This window comes from Dryobates pubescens, chromosome 6 (genome assembly GCF_014839835.1).
Source record: "Dryobates pubescens isolate bDryPub1 chromosome 6, bDryPub1.pri, whole genome shotgun sequence".
Taxonomy (NCBI): domain Eukaryota; kingdom Metazoa; phylum Chordata; class Aves; order Piciformes; family Picidae; genus Dryobates; species Dryobates pubescens.
In genome coordinates this window covers 2,705,521-2,722,235 of record NC_071617.1, presented here as the reverse complement: position 1 = coordinate 2,722,235, position 16,715 = coordinate 2,705,521, and the positions used below count along the sequence as shown (strand labels likewise).

At 46.6% G+C, this 16,715-nt stretch overlaps 1 protein-coding gene across 2 annotated transcripts in view; it reads right to left on the bottom strand.

Moving 5' to 3' along the window:
- MEI4 (meiotic double-stranded break formation protein 4) overlaps window positions 1-16,715 on the bottom strand; it is an 88,092-nt gene that overhangs the window by 7,459 nt on the left and 63,918 nt on the right. Inside the window, exon 5 of one of the 2 annotated variants that reach the window (XM_054162544.1) lies at window positions 5,237-5,496. The exons of the other annotated variant lie outside the window; for it this stretch is intronic. Within the exon in view, the coding sequence (XP_054018519.1) occupies window positions 5,245-5,496 (252 nt within the window). The 3' untranslated portion in view covers window positions 5,237-5,244. Of the gene's footprint in view, window positions 1-5,236; window positions 5,497-16,715 lie in introns of those variants that run through there. 2 annotated transcript variants of the gene reach the window in all.

The following is a 16,715-nucleotide window of genomic DNA, read 5'->3' as shown; positions in this document are numbered from 1 at the left end:
CTCTGGCAGTGGGGTTGGGCTGGATGATCTCTGGAAGTCCCTCCCAGCCTCTAATGTCCACTGTGACACTGTGAGCTGCCTCTGGCAGGTGAGGGCAGCAGGCAGCTCTCAGCCTGCCAGCTTGAGCTGGAAGCCCTGCTGCCAGCCCAGCAGGAGCTTCTCTGCCAATGCCCCTTGAATTCAGCTGCCCTGCCTGACCTGGCATCTGCTGCTGCTGGGAAGAAAGGCAATGTTGGCTTTACTAATCTATGATTACAGAGGCTTTGCAATGGCTTTGAATAGGCTGTTGTGGAAAGCAGCTCCACAGCCCACTGGTTGGTCACAGAAGTTGGTTCAATTGTACTTAAATGGCTTGAACTGGGCCAATCTTTCTCTGGGCTGGGGCATTTTGTCCCTGTGTGACTCATGAGCCACACCAGAGAGAGAAATGCAAGCAGATAATCCTTTCACAAAAGCAGAGTTATTGGTCAGTAATTAGCTCTCACAATTCCTATTTTTCTCCTCCAAACAAATCATAGAATCAGAGAATAGTCAGGGTTGGAAGGGACCTCAAGGCTCAGCCAATTCCAAACCCCCTGCCATGGGCAGGGACACCTCACACCACAGCAGGTTGCTCACAGCCACCTCCAGCCTGGCTGCAAACACCTCCAGGCAGGAGGCTTCCACCACCTCCCTGGGCACCCTGTGCCAGGCTCTCACCACCCTCATGGGGAACAACTTCTTCCTCACATCCAATCTGAATCTCCCCATTTCTAGTTTTGCTCCATTCCCCCCAGTCCTATCACTCCCTGACACCCTCAAAAATCCCTCCCCAGCTTTCTTGGAGCCCCCTGCAGATCCTGGAAGGCCACAATTAGGTCTCCTGGGAGCCTTCTCTTCTCCAGACTGAACAACCCCAACTCCCTCAGTCTGTCCTCACAGCAGAGCAGCTCCAGCCCTCTGCTCATCCTCGTGGCCCTTCTCTGGACACCTTCCAGCACCTCCAGATCCTTCCTGGAACAGAGGCTCCAGATCTGGACACAGAGCTCCAGCTGAGGTCTCACCAGAGCAGAGCAGAGGGGGAGAATCCCCTCCCTAGCCCTGCTGGCTGTGCTTCTCTTGCCCAGGCTCTGCTTGGCTTTCTGGAAACCCTTTGTTCCAGAGGCACAAATGCATGAGTTACAAAGAACAGTAAAGAGAAGAGAGAGTTCTTCCAGCAGAAGAGCTGCAGTGGTCGACCATGAGTGGTTCTCTGGGCCTAGGACATGGGCAGCAGACCCAGATTTGAGTAGGGGAAGATCTGGCTGAGGCACTTGGTGCCATGGTTGAGTTGTTTAGATGGTGCTGGGTGAGAGGTTGGACTGGATGATCTCTGAGGTCTTTTCCAACCTGCTTCATTCTGTATTCTGCACAGGGAAATGCCCAGGCACAAGAGTTCACTATTTGTGTCTGCTGTCAAGTACTTTTAAGGTGCAAACCCACTGGGCTGTAAAAGCCTCACTTTGTGTTCACACAATATCCCAAACTCTTGGAACAGCTTTCAGTAAAAGGTGGGGGGGGGAATGGGCTAAGGAATAAACATTGGACCCAAAGGAGTTTTGGACTGGCTCTCTGGTGAGCTTCAATTCAGTGCTTGGGCACAGCATGTGGTGTGGCATGGAGATCTGACACAGAGCCTGGGAAATTGAAGCACAGAATATTTAGGGGCTGGAAGGGACCTCAAAAGCTCAGCCAGTCCCTGCCACAGCAGGGTCACCTAGAGCAGATCACACAGGAACACATCCAGGTGGGGCTGGGATATCTCCAGAGAAGGAGACTCCAGCTGTGGCATCAAAACATAGCTGTGTTACACTGGAGTTATGTCCCTGCACATGACAGGCAGGATTTACTCTCCCATTTTCCTCTGTAGAACAGCTGAACATCACTGGGCCAGCAAGCTTCAGGTGCCTGCACAGCCCTTGGGATGCAGATATGCCCCAGGCCAAACTCTGTTAGGAGGCATCTCCTAAGCCCAGCTGGGGGTGGGAAATGTGCTGGGCTCCTTGGCAGGAGAGAAATTGCCTCCCATTTCCTGGAATTGCATTAGATTGCAATTGTAGAGGGTTTATAACCAACTGCTCTGGTGGCTGAGCTCCTGCATCAGAGGCAAAGCTGTGTCTGAATGCCCAGAGTAGTTTGTGTGTTGGAATGGAGCTGCAGCAGTTTGGGATCTTGGAGATTTTGGATTATCCAGGATGGTTTACAGGTTTTGTTTTAGGCTTTGGCTTCTGATCCATGTCTGCAGTGCCTGCAGCGACGAGGGAAAGCCCTCTGCTGCTGCTTGTGGGGTGGCCCCAGGGGACTGCTCCTTTTGTCATTAAAAGGTCAGGAAGTAGCATAGAATAGAATAGAATAGAATAGAATAGAATAGAATAGAATAGGGAAAGGAGAGGAGAGGAGACTCGAGGAGAGGCTGGGGCCCTGCACTGATCCCTGGGGGACAGCACTGGTGCCTGGCTGCCAGCTGGCTGTGGCACCATTCACCACCACTCTCTGGGCTCAGCCTCCAGCCAGTTTCTAACCCAGCTCAGAGAGCTGCTGTCCAAGCCATGAGCTGACAGCTTAGCCAGCCCTCATCCAGATCATCAATAAAGATATTGAACAGGATGGGGCCCAGCCCTGCTCTCTGGGGCACACCACTGGTGCCTGGCTGCCAGCTGGCTGTGGCACCATTCACCACCACTCTCTGGGCTCGGCCTAAAGCTCCTCTGCCAGCCAAAGGGCAAGGGGAAGGCTGAGGACTAATGCTAAAACCATTCTGTACCTGCTAAAGCCATTCACCATAAGAGCTACCCTTCAAAGTTATCAGACTGGATCAATTAAGGCATGGTTGAACTGCTGCTGATCAGTTTAGTTGTTGAGCTTGTATTGATCAATAACTTGTATTGAGCGATTCAGGTACTGCTGAACTTGTGTTTAGCAGTTAAGGTATTGTTGAAGTCCTATTTATCAGCTAAGGTATTCTTGAACTTCCATTGATCAGTTTAGGTATGGCTGAACTTCTATTGATCAGTTAAGGTACTGTTCAACTTGTATTGGTCAATTAAGGTATTGTTGAACTTGTATTGATCATTTTAGTTATTACTGAAGTTGTATTGATCAGTCAAGGCATTGTTGAGCTTGTACTTATCAGTTTAGTTACTTTTGAACTTGTATTAGTTAAGGTATTGTTGAACTTGTATTGATCAATTCAGGTATTGTTGAGGTTGTATTGATTAGTTAAGGTATTGTTGAACTTGTATTGATTAGTTAAGGTATTGTTGAACTCGTATTGATCAATTAAGGTATGGCTCAATTAAGGTATTGTTGAACTTGTACTGCTCAATTAAGGCATTGTTGAGCTTGTATGTATCAGTTCAGTCATTACTGAACTTGTATTTATCAATTGAGGTATTGTTGAACTTGTATTGATCAGTTAAGGTACTCTTGAGCTTGTATTTATCAGTTTAGTTATTACTGAAGTTGTACTCATCAATTAAAGTCTTGTTGAAGTTCTATTGACCAATTAAGGTATTGTTGAACTTGTGTTGATCAGTTAAGGTACTGCTGAACTTATATTTATCAGTTTAGTTATTACTGAACTTGTATTGATCAGTCAAGGTATTGTTGAGCTTGTACTTCTCAGTTTAGTTATTACTGAACTTGTATTAATTAAGGTATTGATGAATTTGTATTTATCAATTAAGGTGTTGTTGAACTTGTATTGATCAGTTAAGGTACTGCTGAGCTTGTATTTGTCAATTAAGGTAGTGTTGAACTTCTACTGATTGTTTAAGGTACTCTTGAGCTTGTATTTATCAGTTTAGTTATTATTGAGGTTGTATTGATCAGCTAAGGTATTGTTGAACTTCTATTGATCAATTAAGGTATTGTTGAGCTTGTATTTATCAGTTCAGTTATTACTGAGCTTGTATTTATCAACTGAGGTATTGTTGAACTTGTATTGATCAGTTGTACTTGTTAATGAATGTATTGCTGAATTTGTATTTATCAATTATGGTATTGAACTTGTATTGATCAGTTAAGGTACTGCTGAGCTTGTATTTATCAGTTCAGTTATTATTGGACTTGTATTCATCAATTAAAGTATTGTTGAACTTCTATTGATCAGTTAAGGTACTGTTGAAGTTGCATTTATCAGTTTAGTTATTACTGAACTTGTATTTATTAAGGTGTTGTGAACTTGTATTTATCAATTAAGGCATTGTTGAACTTGTATTGATCAATTAAGGTATTGTTGAGCTTGCATTTATTAGTTCAGTTATTACTGAACTTGTATTTGTCAATTGAGGTATTGTTGAACTTGTATTGATCAGTTAAGGTACTCTTGAGCTTGTATTTATCAGTTTAGTTATTATTGAAGTTGTATTCATCAATTAAAGTACTGTTGAAGTTGTATTGATCAATTAAGGTATTGTTGAACTTCTATTGATCAGTTAAGGTACTCTTGAGCTTGCATTTATCAGTTTAGTTATTATTGAAGTTGTATTCATCAATTAAAGTACTGTTGAAGTTGTATTGATCAATTAAGGTATTGTTGAACTTCTATTGATCAGTTAAGGTATGGATCAGTTCAGTTATTACTGAGCTTGTATTTATCAGTTGAGGTATTGTTGAACTTGTATTGATCAGTTAAGGTACAGCTGGACTTGTATTGATCAATTAACATATTGTTGAACTCTTATTCCTCAGTTTAAGTACTGATGAACTCCTATTTTGAAGCCCTGTGGTGCTTAAAATGCTTGCTCAGATCTGCTACTTGCATCAGGCCTGTGACTATAATTCCATCACACACTAAATTAAAAAAGCAACTAAAAACCAGATCATTCCTAAATGGATAAAGGAGATGTGATCAATAGTCATTAATTGTGAACTGAGAGGCTTAAAGGAATCATTAAATGAGTTCAATTTATTCCTAGTAAACCTCTGAAATCCTTAGTCAGCTGGGAGCGAATCAGGCCTTGTGCACACACCCAGAAGCCAACAGCTTGTTTTCTGTGGTGAGAAGCAACCTTTATTCAGGGAGGCACCTGGATGACTACATTTTCCCCCACCCCAACTCTGATTTAAGATGGGAAAGAAATTCCATTCTCTCTGAGGCTGCTGGTGGTGCACAGGAGCTTGAAGCAAACCTTTCCCAGCCACAGCGCTTTTCCTGCCTGCCTCAAATAAGCTGCCTGGGTGCAAGGCCACAGCAAATGCAGTTAAAAAGCAGGTTGCTGGGGTTTAATCCATTGGTGCTGGAGCTGGGTTCAAAAGCACACTCACTCTCCACAGGCAGATAGAAAACAAGGGGAATTCATCTGACAGACAAAGAACAACTCGATCAAGGTCCTCCAGGAATCTGCTTCTCCCTCCTTCGTCGCACTCTGAGCTGGAAACCTTGCTGCCTTCTGCCTCCTTTTGAAGAAGTTGCTCCAGAACCATGCACAGAGGGAAAATGTTCTCATACTGGGTGATGTCCCACTCGGCCTGCAGCTGGGCACAGACAAACAGCGAGGGGTAAGCGCAGTGTGAAAATGCTCCTGCAGAGACCGGCTGAGAGAGCTGGGGCTGAGCGCTCTGCAGAAGGGGGAATCAGAGAATCAAGCAGGCTGGGAAAGACCTCAGAGATTATCAGGTCCAACCCATCACCCAACACCTCCTGACTAACTAAACCATGGCACCAAGTGCCACATGCAATCCCCTCTTGAACACCTCCAGGGATGGTGACTCCACCACCTCCCTGGGCAGCACATCCCAATGGCCAATCTCTCTTGCTGGGAGGAGCTTTCTCCTCACCTCCAGCCTAAACCTCCCCTGGCACAGCTTGAGACTGTGTCCTCTTGTTCTGGCGCTGGTTGCCTGGGAGAAGAGACCAACCCCCACCTGGCTACAACCTCCCTTCAGGGAGTTGTAGACAGCAATAAGGTCTCCCTTAAGTCTCCTCTTCTCCAGGCTGAACACCCCCAGCTCCCTCAGCTTGTCCTTGTAGCAGAGCTGCTCCAACCCCCTGATCATTTTCAAGGCCCTCTCTGGACCCTCTCCATCAGGTCCATGTCCTCGAGGGCTCCAGACCTCTACACAGCACTCTAGGTTAGGTCTAACCTGAGCAGAGTTTAAGTGGCAGAATCACCTCTCTGGATCTGCTGGCAGCACTGCTTTTGATGCAGCCCAGGATGTTCTCAAACTCTTTTATAGTGTTAAAGTTGGACTGTGCCCAGAAAAATGACCATGGGGAAACATCCACTGAAGTCCTATGGTTTCAGATCCTGTGATTTGGATACAAATAGTGCAGCCTTACAAGCCAAACCCCTTGGCTGGATTCTTAAAAGCTGGCCCTGGAAATCCACTCAGAAAAAACCTGGCTCTGGAAATCCACTCAGACAAAACCTGGCCCTGGAAATCCACTCAGACAAAACCTGGCCCTGGAAATCCACTTAGCAAAAAATCTGTCTCTGGAAATCCACTCAGACAAAACCTGGCCCTGGAAATCCACTCAGACAAAACCTGGCCCTGGAAATCCACTCAGACAAAACCTGGCCCTGGAAACCCACTCAGACAAAACCTGGCTCTGGAAATCCACTCAGACAAAACCTGGCCCTGGAAATCCACTCAGACAAAACCTGGCCCTGGAAATCCACTTAGCAAAAAATCTGTCTCTGGAAATCCACTCAGACAAAACCTGGCCCTGGAAACCCACTCAGACAAAACCTGGCCCTGGAAACCCACTCAGACAAAATCTGGCCCTGGAAATCCACTCAGACAAAACCTGGCCCTGGAAATCCACTCAGACAAAACCTGGCCCTGGAAATCCACTCAGACAAAACCTGGCCCTGGAAACCCACTCAGACAAAACCTGGCTCTGGAAATCCACTCAGACAAAACCTGGCCCTGGAAATCCACTCAGACAAAACCTGGCCCTGGAAATCCACTCAGACAAAACCTGGCCCTGGAAATCCACTCAGACAAAACCTGGCCCTGGAAATCCACTCAGACAAAACCTGGCCCTGGAAACCCCCTCAGACCTTCCTACTGTGTGAGGAATCAATAGTAAATGTTTTTAGAAAGGCAAATGATGTCACTTCACTCATCCCTGTGACCTGAGGCTCTGCAAAGCAGCTGAGCAATTGCATCACTTTCAGGGGGTCTTGGAGAGTGCAGCTAATTGCAACTCAGTAACTCTCCAATTGATTATGGATAACAGAAACCACAAGGCAATGAATCCTCCTTGCATGACACTACTGCACTACTGTGTTTTAGCCACACAAACCTGACTTGGAAGAGAAAAAGGTAAGTCTGATGGCAAGGAGGAAGGATTGGTTTGGGTTGGGGTTTATTTTTGTTGAGGTAATTGCTTTCCAGGGGACAACTGCACTCTGAAATACTGTTTTCTAAAACCAAGGGGGAAGTCAGTCTAGCAGATTTACTTCAGACTGCCCATTGGAATGTGCTGCCCAGGGAGGTGGTGGAGTCACCATCACTGCAAGTGTTTAAAAAGAGCCTGGATGAGGCACTCAGTGCCATGGTTTAGTTGATTAGATGGTGATAGGTTGGACTGGATGATCTCAAAGGTCCCCCAACACCTCCCTGAGCAGCACATCCCAATGGCCAATCTCCCATTCTGGGAAGAATTTCATTCTAACATCCAGCCTGAACCTCCCCTGGCACAGCTTGAGACTGTGTCCTCTTGTTCTGGTGCTGCTTGCCTGGGAGAAGAGACAGGTTGCACAGGGAGGTGGTGGAAGATTCAACCCTGGGGGTTTGGAAGGCCAGGCTGGATGTGGCTGAGAGCAACCTGCTGCAGTGTGAGGTGTCCCTGCCCATGGCAGGGGGGTTGGAACTGGCTGCTCCTTGAAGTGCCTTCCAACCCTGACAGTTCTGTGACTCTGTGATCTTGCCTTTAGCACCTCCAGGGATGGAGACTCCAGCACCTCCCTGGGCTGTCCATTCCAATGTCTAATTCTTCTTTCTGTGAGGAGGTTCTTCACAGCATAATCTAAACCTCTCCTGGGGCAGCTTCAGGCCTTGCCCTCTCATCCTGTCACAAGTTGCCTGGGAGCAGAGCCTGACCCCCACCTGACTGCAACTTCCCTTCAGGTACTTGTAGAGCATGAGAAGGTCCTCCCTGAGCCTCCTTCTCTCCAGGCTGAACACTCCCAGCTCCCTCAGCCTCTCCTCATCAGACTTTCCCTCCAGGCCCTTCCCCAGTCTCATCACCTCCTCTGGACAAATAAGTGCTACAAATAATTACATTGGAGCTAATGCTAATATAAAATATTGACAATACTGATATCAGTCTGAACCAAACTGGATAGAGAAGTGTTTGTTCTCCTCCTCTGCTTAGAGAGTGATCAAACTGACACTTGTAGAAGAAAGGAACGTTAACAGGAAACTGTTCCACTCAAATATTCTCAATCAGAACAAGAGGACACAGTCTCAAGCTGTGCCAGGGGAGGTTTATGCTGGATGTTAGGAAGAAATTCTTCCGAGAGAGAGAGCTTGGCCATTGGGATGTGCTGCCCAGGGAGGTGGTGGAGTCACCATCCCTGGAGGTGTTTAGGAGGAGACTGGATGAGGCACTTGGTGCCCTGGTTTAGTTGATTAGATGGTGTTGGGTGGTAGGTTGGACTTGATGACCTCAAAGGTCTTTTCCAACCTGGTTAATTCCATTCCATTCCATTCCACTCCACTCCACTCCATTCCATTCCACTCCATTCCACTCCACTCTATTCCATTCCATCCTATCCTATCCTATCCTATCCTATCCTATCCTATCCAACCTGGTCTATCCTATCCTATCCTATCCTATCCTATCCTATCCTATCCTATCCTATCCTATCCTATCCTATCCTATCCAACCTGGTCTATTCTATTCTATTCTATCCTATCCTATCCTATCCTATCCTATCCTATCCTATCCTATCCTATCCTATCCTATCCTATCCTATCCTATCCATCATATTCTAAGGCTTTTGCTTGTTGCATTTGTTTCTCTTGCACCTTTTGCCACTTACATTTCTTGGCAAACTTTTGCCCCTCACATTTCCTGTGAAACTTTTACTGGTTACCAGGGCTGCATCTTCTGTGATGACAAGTTGTCCCTGTCCCAACAAATCCAATTTCAAGCTCCACCTGAAATATCAAGTGACTGAATTGTTTTCCTCAAGTGGCAAAGCCTTCTCATTGATATGAACAAAGATGAATTCTTGCAGGGAATTCTGTTCTTAACCCTTCTCTCTTGAGAGATCTCTATCCAGGCTACTCAGGATTATGTTCAAGTTCTCCCAGGCAACCAGCACCAGAACAAGAGTCTCAAGCTGTATCAGAGGAGGTTTAGGATGGAGGTGAGGAGATTGGCCATTGGGATGTGCTGCCCAGGGAGGTGGTGGAGTCACCACCCCTGGAGGTGTTTAGGAAGAGCCTGGCTGAGGCCCTTGGTGCCATGGTTTAGTTGATTAGATGGTGCTGGGTGATAGGTTGGACTTGATGATCACTGAGGTCTTTTCCAACCTTATTGATTCTATGATTCTAAGCACAACACAAACAGTTTTTGGAGTGTGGCACAGAATCATAGAATAGTCAGGGTTGGAAGTGACCTCAAGGATTATCCAGTTCCAGCCCCTAGGCCTAGGGCCCCATTGAGTCTTACCTTGAATATCATCAGGGAAAGGGCCTCAACCACCTCCCTTGGGCAACCTGTTCCAGTGTTCCACTACCCTCATAGTAAAGAACTTGTTCCTGACATCCAATCTCATTCTGCTCTGCTCTAGTTTGAAGCCACTGTCCCTTGTGCTGTCCCTGCAGTCCTTTGCAAACAGTCTCTCTCCATCCTTCCTGTAGCCCCCTTCAGGTCCTGGCAGGCTGCTCTTAGGTCTCCCTGGAGCTTCCTCTTCTCCAGGCTGAACACCCCCAGCTCCCTCAGCCTGTCGTCACAGCAGAGCTGCTCCAACCCCCTGAGCATCCTCATGGCCCTCCTCTGGAGCTGCTAACTTCTGAGAAAATTGAATTCCAGAGAATGGCTCATCAGCCTCAACTGCTGAAGGAAATGAATCACCAGAGTGTGCAGGGACTACAGTCCTGAGTGCAGTAATTGTCAGCACCACGTTCGATGTCCCAGGCAGCCTCGGGTTAGAGAGATTTGCAGAAGTAACAGCAAGATTCTTGCATAAGTGAGATGCCTGCCCAGGCAGGGTAATTTGGCATGCCCTGGGAAAAGCTTTTGATAGCAAAGAGGAGAATCATTTCAAATTCTATCAGCTCAGGGGAAGACACTCATCCCTGAGACACTTAGCCATCGTGCCTCTTCCACATTCCATTGAGCAGGGTGGTCTCGTACCGGCCCTTAGCAGGACACACTCCATGGCAAGACAGCCCCAGGCCATCCTCAGCTGTATTGCTCTTAGCAATGGGAGCTCCTGAATATACTGTGAAAAATTAAACACACCAGCAGTAGAACATTCCAGCTTCCATCTTAGAGTAAGAATCACACCAATTGCCTTGCAAACCACAGGTCCCCAGGGTGTCAGGGCTTGGAAGGGACCCAAAGGGATCATCAAGTCCAACCCCCCTGCCAGAGCAGGAGCAGAGAATCCAGCACAGGTCACACAGGAGCACAGCCAGACAGGGCTGGAAAGCTCCCAGAGGAGGAGACTCCACAATCTCTCTGGGCAGCCTGTTCCAGTGCTGTGTGACCCTTACAGAATCACACAGAATCACCAAGGTTGGAAGAGACTTCAAAGATCAAGTCCAACCTGGCATACTACAGACCCCATGACTACACCATGGCACCAAGTGCCACGTCCAACCCCCTCTTGAACACTGTAAAGAAGTTCTTCCTCATGTTGAGGTGCTGTGCTGCAGTTTACATCCACTGGGCACAAGTGAGCAGAGGCTGTGCCTGTCCCTTCCTTCCTGACCCCCAGCCCTCAGCTATTGATAGACATTGATCAGATCCCCTCTCAGTCTTCTCCTCTCCAGACTAAGGAGCCCCAGGACTCTCAGCCTCTCCTCCCCAGGCAGTGCTGCAGTCCCTTCAGCATCCTTGGAGCCCTCCCTTGGACTCTCTCCAGCAGATCCCTGTCCCTCTTGAACTGGGGAGCCCAGAACTGGATGCATTCTGCAATTCTTTGAGTCTATGATTCCATGATTCTATGATTCTTTGAGTCTATGATTCCATGATTCTATGATTCTCTGCTTCTGTGATTCTTTGAGTCTATGATTTCATGATTCTATGATTTTTTGATTCTATCATTCTTTGATTCTATCATTCTATGATTCTTTGATTCTATCATTCGATTATTCTATGATTCTTTGATTCTATCATTCTATGATTTATGCTTCTTTGATTCTATCATTTTTGATTCTATCATTCTATGATTCTATGATTCTTTGATTCTATCATTCTGATTCTATGATTCTTTAATTCTATCATTCTATGATTCTATGCTTCTTTGATTCTATCATTCTTTCATTCTATCATTCTTTGATTCTTTGATTCTATGATTCCATGATTCTATGATTCCGTGATTCTATCATTCTCTGATTCTGTGATTCTGTGATTCTTTGATTCTATCATTCCATGAATCTATGCTTCTTTGATTCTATCATTCCATGATTCTGTGCTGCTTTGATTCTATCATTCTATGGTTCTATTATTCTTTGATTCTATCCTTCTATGATTCTATGCTTCGATTCTACCATTCTTTGATTCTATCATTCTATGATTCTTTGATTCTATCATTCTATGATTCTATGAATCTTTGATTCTGTGATTCTTTGATTTTATGATTCCATGATTCTATGATTCTTTGATTCTATCATTCTATGAGTCTATCAATCTTTGATTCTGTGATTCTATGATTCTGTGATTCTATGCTTCTATGCTTCAAGATCATCTCCTCCCAGCCCTGGGCATGGACACCTTCCACAAGACCACACTGCTTCATCCAACTTGGCCCTGAACACCTCCAGGCAGGGAGCAATCAGTAGTTTTCTACACATTTTCCCACTTTTAATTTGTTGGTACAGTGGTGTAAAGAGAGGTTTGTAAGAGCTTCAGAGCAGCAGCTGGGAAGTGGTGAGTGTCACAGTGAAGCACTGCTGGAAAGCAGTGATATGCAGTTCTAAAATGCATTATGCCAGGAGTAACTCTCAAGACAGTTAGGTTTAGAAAGATCCTTTTGAAGCCTCCAATCTTCTTCAGCTTGTGTTGGAATTGCAGCAGCCTCTCACAACACAGAAGGGCAAAACAAACTTGAAAGGGATTAAGCTATAACTTGAGCAGCAGAAGCCAAACAGTTTTCCTTTGGATGATTTAAAGCAAAAATTGTACAGGAAGCATTCTGTAGAATGAAATGCTGCTGATTTGTCATGGTGCAAGACAAACCAGTTGGCTGAAAAAGCAACTTGCAGTCACTTATCAGTCCAAAGCCCATGCTGGTAAGGGAGGGGATTGTCCCCTGGGACTCAGCTCTGGGCAGGCCACACCTTGAGGATTCTGTCCAGTTTTGGGCACCTCAATCCAAGAGAGATGTGGAGGTGCTGGAGCCAGAGCAGAGGAGGGCAAGGAAGCTGTGAAGGGCCTGGAGAAGAAATCTGATGAAGAGAGACTGAAGGAGCTGGGGATGGTTAGCTTGGAGAAGAGAAGGCTGAGGGGAGACCTCATTGCTGTCTGCAACTCCCTGAAAGGAGGTTGTGGAGAGGTTAGTGTTGGTCTCTTCTCCCAGGTAATTAGTGACAGAACAAGAGGGAATGGCCTCAAGCTGAAGGTAGGCAATTGTCCCCTGGCACTCATCTTTGGTGAGGCTATGCCTTGAGTATTGTGTCCAGCTTTGGGCATCTCAACACAAGAGAGCTGTGGAGGTGCTGGAGCCAGGGCAGAGGAGGGCAAGGAAGCTGGGGAAGGGCCTGGAGAATGAATCTGATGAAGAGCAACTGAAGGAGCTGGGGATGGTAAGGGACCTTGGGAGGTCTCTTCGAACCTCTAATGTACTGTGGTACTGTGATTAAATTGTTTGGAGCAAGAGAAAAGAAAAGAACAGAAAAGACAAGAGAAGACAAGAGAAGACAAGAAAAGAGAAGAAAAGAAAAGGAGAAAAGAACAGAAAAGAGAAGACAAGAAAAGACAAGAAAAGAGAAGAAAAGAGAAGAAAAGAGAAGAAAAGAAAAAAGAAAAGAGAGGGAAGGGAAGGGAAGGGAAGGGAAGGGAAGGGAAGGGAAGGGAAGGGAAGGGAAGGGAAGGGAAGGGAAGGGAAGGGAAGGGAAGGGAAGGGAAGGGAAGGGAAGGGAAGGGAAGGGAAGGGAAGGGAAGGGAAGGGAAGGGAAGGGGAAAAGAAGAGAAAAAAGAAAAGAAAAGAAAACCAGGTTGGAAAACACCTTCAAGATCATCCAGTCCAACCTATCACCCAACACCATCTAATCAACTAAACCATGGCACCAAGTGCCTCTCCAGGCTCTTCCTAAACACCCCCAGTGATGGTGACTCCACCACCTCCCTGGGCAGCACATCCCAATGGCCAATCTCTCTTTCTGGGAAGAATTTCTTCCTAACATCCAGCCTGAACCTCCCCTGGCACAGCTTGAGACTGTGTCCTCTTGTTCTGGTGCTGGTTGCCTGGGAGAAGAGACCAACCCCTACCTGGCTGCAACCTCCCTTCAGGGGGCCGTAGAGAGCAAGAAGGTCTCCCCTGAGCCTCCTCTTCTCCAGGCTAAGCAACCCTAACCTATTCTGTCTGTAGACCAGAAGCAATAGCTCAAGGATGCCTTCCACTTCATTTTATGCACAAATCTGTTCCCAGGCAGTTAACACAATCTAATAATTAGCAGCAGGCAATGTATACAAGGGCACAGCAATGCTTCAAGTGAAAATCCCCTTCCATCTTGGCTGCTTTAAGCAGACACAATGCTGTAAATGTAATGCAATTGAATGTAATTGCTTACCTCATTAGGCAGGATTAAAAGCACTGTGCAAGATATTAAAATATCACATGAAGTAATCATCCTAAACACACAGGCCAGCCTGGCTCTCCACAATCATTGCAGATGACTGCAGGAAACAACAACAGCAACAACTAAAATATGACAGAAAATCATTCAAGACTCATTCAGTGAAAAGAACCAAAAGCCAATCCCATCAAAACTGAAGAAGGTGCTCAGATTGTCTTTGTTCTGCTGTAAGGTTTGAAAGGATTGAGGGAATTTGGGCTGCTCAGTCTGGAACAGGCTGCCCAGGGGGGTTGTGGAGTCTCTTTCTCTGGAGATACTCAAAACCCACCTGGATGTGTTCCTGTGTGATCTGCCCTAGGTGCTCCTGCTCTGGCAGGGAGGTTGGACTGGCTGAGCTTTCCAGCCCCTAACATTCTGTGATTCCTCCTTTTCTCCTCCCTGGAGCCCCTTTTACAGGAAGGATATGGAGGATATGTCCAGAGAATGAGCAGGGGGCTGGAGCTGCTCTGCTCTGAGGACAGACTGAGGGAGTTGGGGCTGTTCAGTCTGGAGAAGAGAAGGCTCTGAGGAGACCTAATTGTGGCCTTCCAGGATCTGAAGGGGGCTCCAAGAAAGCTGGGGAGGGACTTTTGAGGGTGTCAGGAAGCGACAGGACTGGGGGGAATGGAGCAAAACTAGGAGTGGGGAGATTCAGATTGGATGTGAGGAAAAAGTTGTTCCCCATGAGGGTGGTGAGAGCCTGGCACAGGTTGCCCAGGGAGGTGGTGGAAGCCTTATCCCTGGAGGTGTTTGCAGCCAGGCTGGATGTGGCTGTGAGCAACCTGCTGTAGTGTGAGGTGTCCCTGCCCATGGCAGGGGGCTTGGAACTGGCTGAGCCTTGAGGTCCCTTCCAACCCTGACAACAGTTCTATGATTCTATGTATGTATGTATCTCTGTAAGTAAGTTAAAGAAAAGAGAAGCAAATGCAATAAAAAATATGAATGACCTATAAGAGGAGTAGCATAAAGGTTAACACTTAAGGGTAGTTTTGATGTGAAACCCTGAGATAGCATAACTGGAAACACAGACTGAGTAGGACAAGAGCTGTCCTGTGCTGCCAACCCTTCTACTCTGTCCAAGTGCTGTGGAAAGTGGCACAGGAAACACATGTCCTCTATGCATTACATTCCCTGCTTAGTCCCAGACTGGTTTTGCTCTGCTTGTTAATCAATGTTATGTAAGTGATATTTCCAGTAGTATGGTAAAGAATTTAAGTAAGCTGTGAAGAACAGCACAATCTGTGCTGAGGTTGTAGCCTGGTGGGGGTTGGTCTCTTCTCCCAGGCAACCAGCATCAGAACAAGAGGACACAGTCTCAAGCTGCACCAGGGGAAGTTTAGGCTGGAGGTGAGGTGAAAGTTCTTCCCAGCAAGAGAGATTGGCCATTGGGATGTGCTGCCCAGGGAGGTGGTGGAGTCACCATCACTGGGGGTGTTCCAAAAAGGCTTGGATGTGGCACTTGGAGCCATGGTTTAGTTGTCAGGAGGGGTTAGGTAATAGGTTGGACTTGATGATCTCTGAGGTCTTTTCCAACCTGGTTGATTCTGTGACTCTGAATCACTGCTTAGGCTGTGTAAATCCATAATTTCCTAAGAGTAATTCTCTAGGAAAATGGGACATGGGAAGCACTGGTATCACAGAACCACACAACCAACCAGGTTGGAAAAGACCTCCAAGATCATCAAATCCAACCAGTCACCCAACCCTATCTAATCAACTAAACCATGGCACTAAGTGTCTTACCCAGTCTCTTCTTAAATATAGTCAAGCAAAACCATCCCAGGCTCACAGGATATCAGGGCTTGGAAGGGATCTCTGAAGGTCATTGAGTCCAACCCCCCCACCAGAGCAGGACCATGGAATCCAGCACAGGTCACACAGGAACATATCCAGACAGGGCTGGAAAGGCTCCAGAGAAGAAGACTCCACAACCTCTCTGGGCAGCCTGCTCCAGGGCTCTGGCACCCTCACAGCAAAGAAGTTTCTCCTCATGTTGAGCTGAAACCTTCTCTGGTCAAGCTTGTACCTCTTGTTCCTTGTCTTATTGCTGTGCACCATCCTAATGTCCAGTCTAAACCTACCCTCACAGTGAAGAAGTTCCTCCTCAAGTTGAGGTGGAACCTCCTGTGCTGGAGTTTTTATCCACTGCCCCTTGTCCTATTCCAGGGTGCAAGTGAGCAGAGCCTGTCCCTTCCTTCCTGAACACTCAGCCCTCAGATATTTAGAGGCCTTGATTAGATCTCCTTTAAGCCTTCTCTTCTCCAGACTAAACAGCCCCAGGGCTCTCAGCCTCTCTTCATAAGGCAGTGTTCCAGTCCCCTCCTCATCCTCATAGCTCTCCATTGGACTCTCTCAAGTTGATAAAAAGAAAAGGTAAAAAAGCGGTAGAGTTTTTTTACCTAGGGAAATGAAGAGCCTTATCCCAACTTGTGCAGTGAAATGATAGGGAACAATGATTAAACATGCAAAACTGACAAAAGTTGCACAAAAAGCTGTGGAAAAGGCAGGCAAAGCTGCCTGACAGCAAAAAGCCAGACAGACAGTGACACTGACTCACCAACTCACTCTGAGAAGTACACCCAACTAGAAAATCACATCTATTGCTCAGTATCACAGGCTCACAGGATGTTTGGGGTTGGAAGGGACCTCTGCAGATCACTGAGTCCAACCCCCCTACCAGAGCAGGAGCAGAGAATCCAGCACAGCTCACACAGGAACACATCCAGATGGGG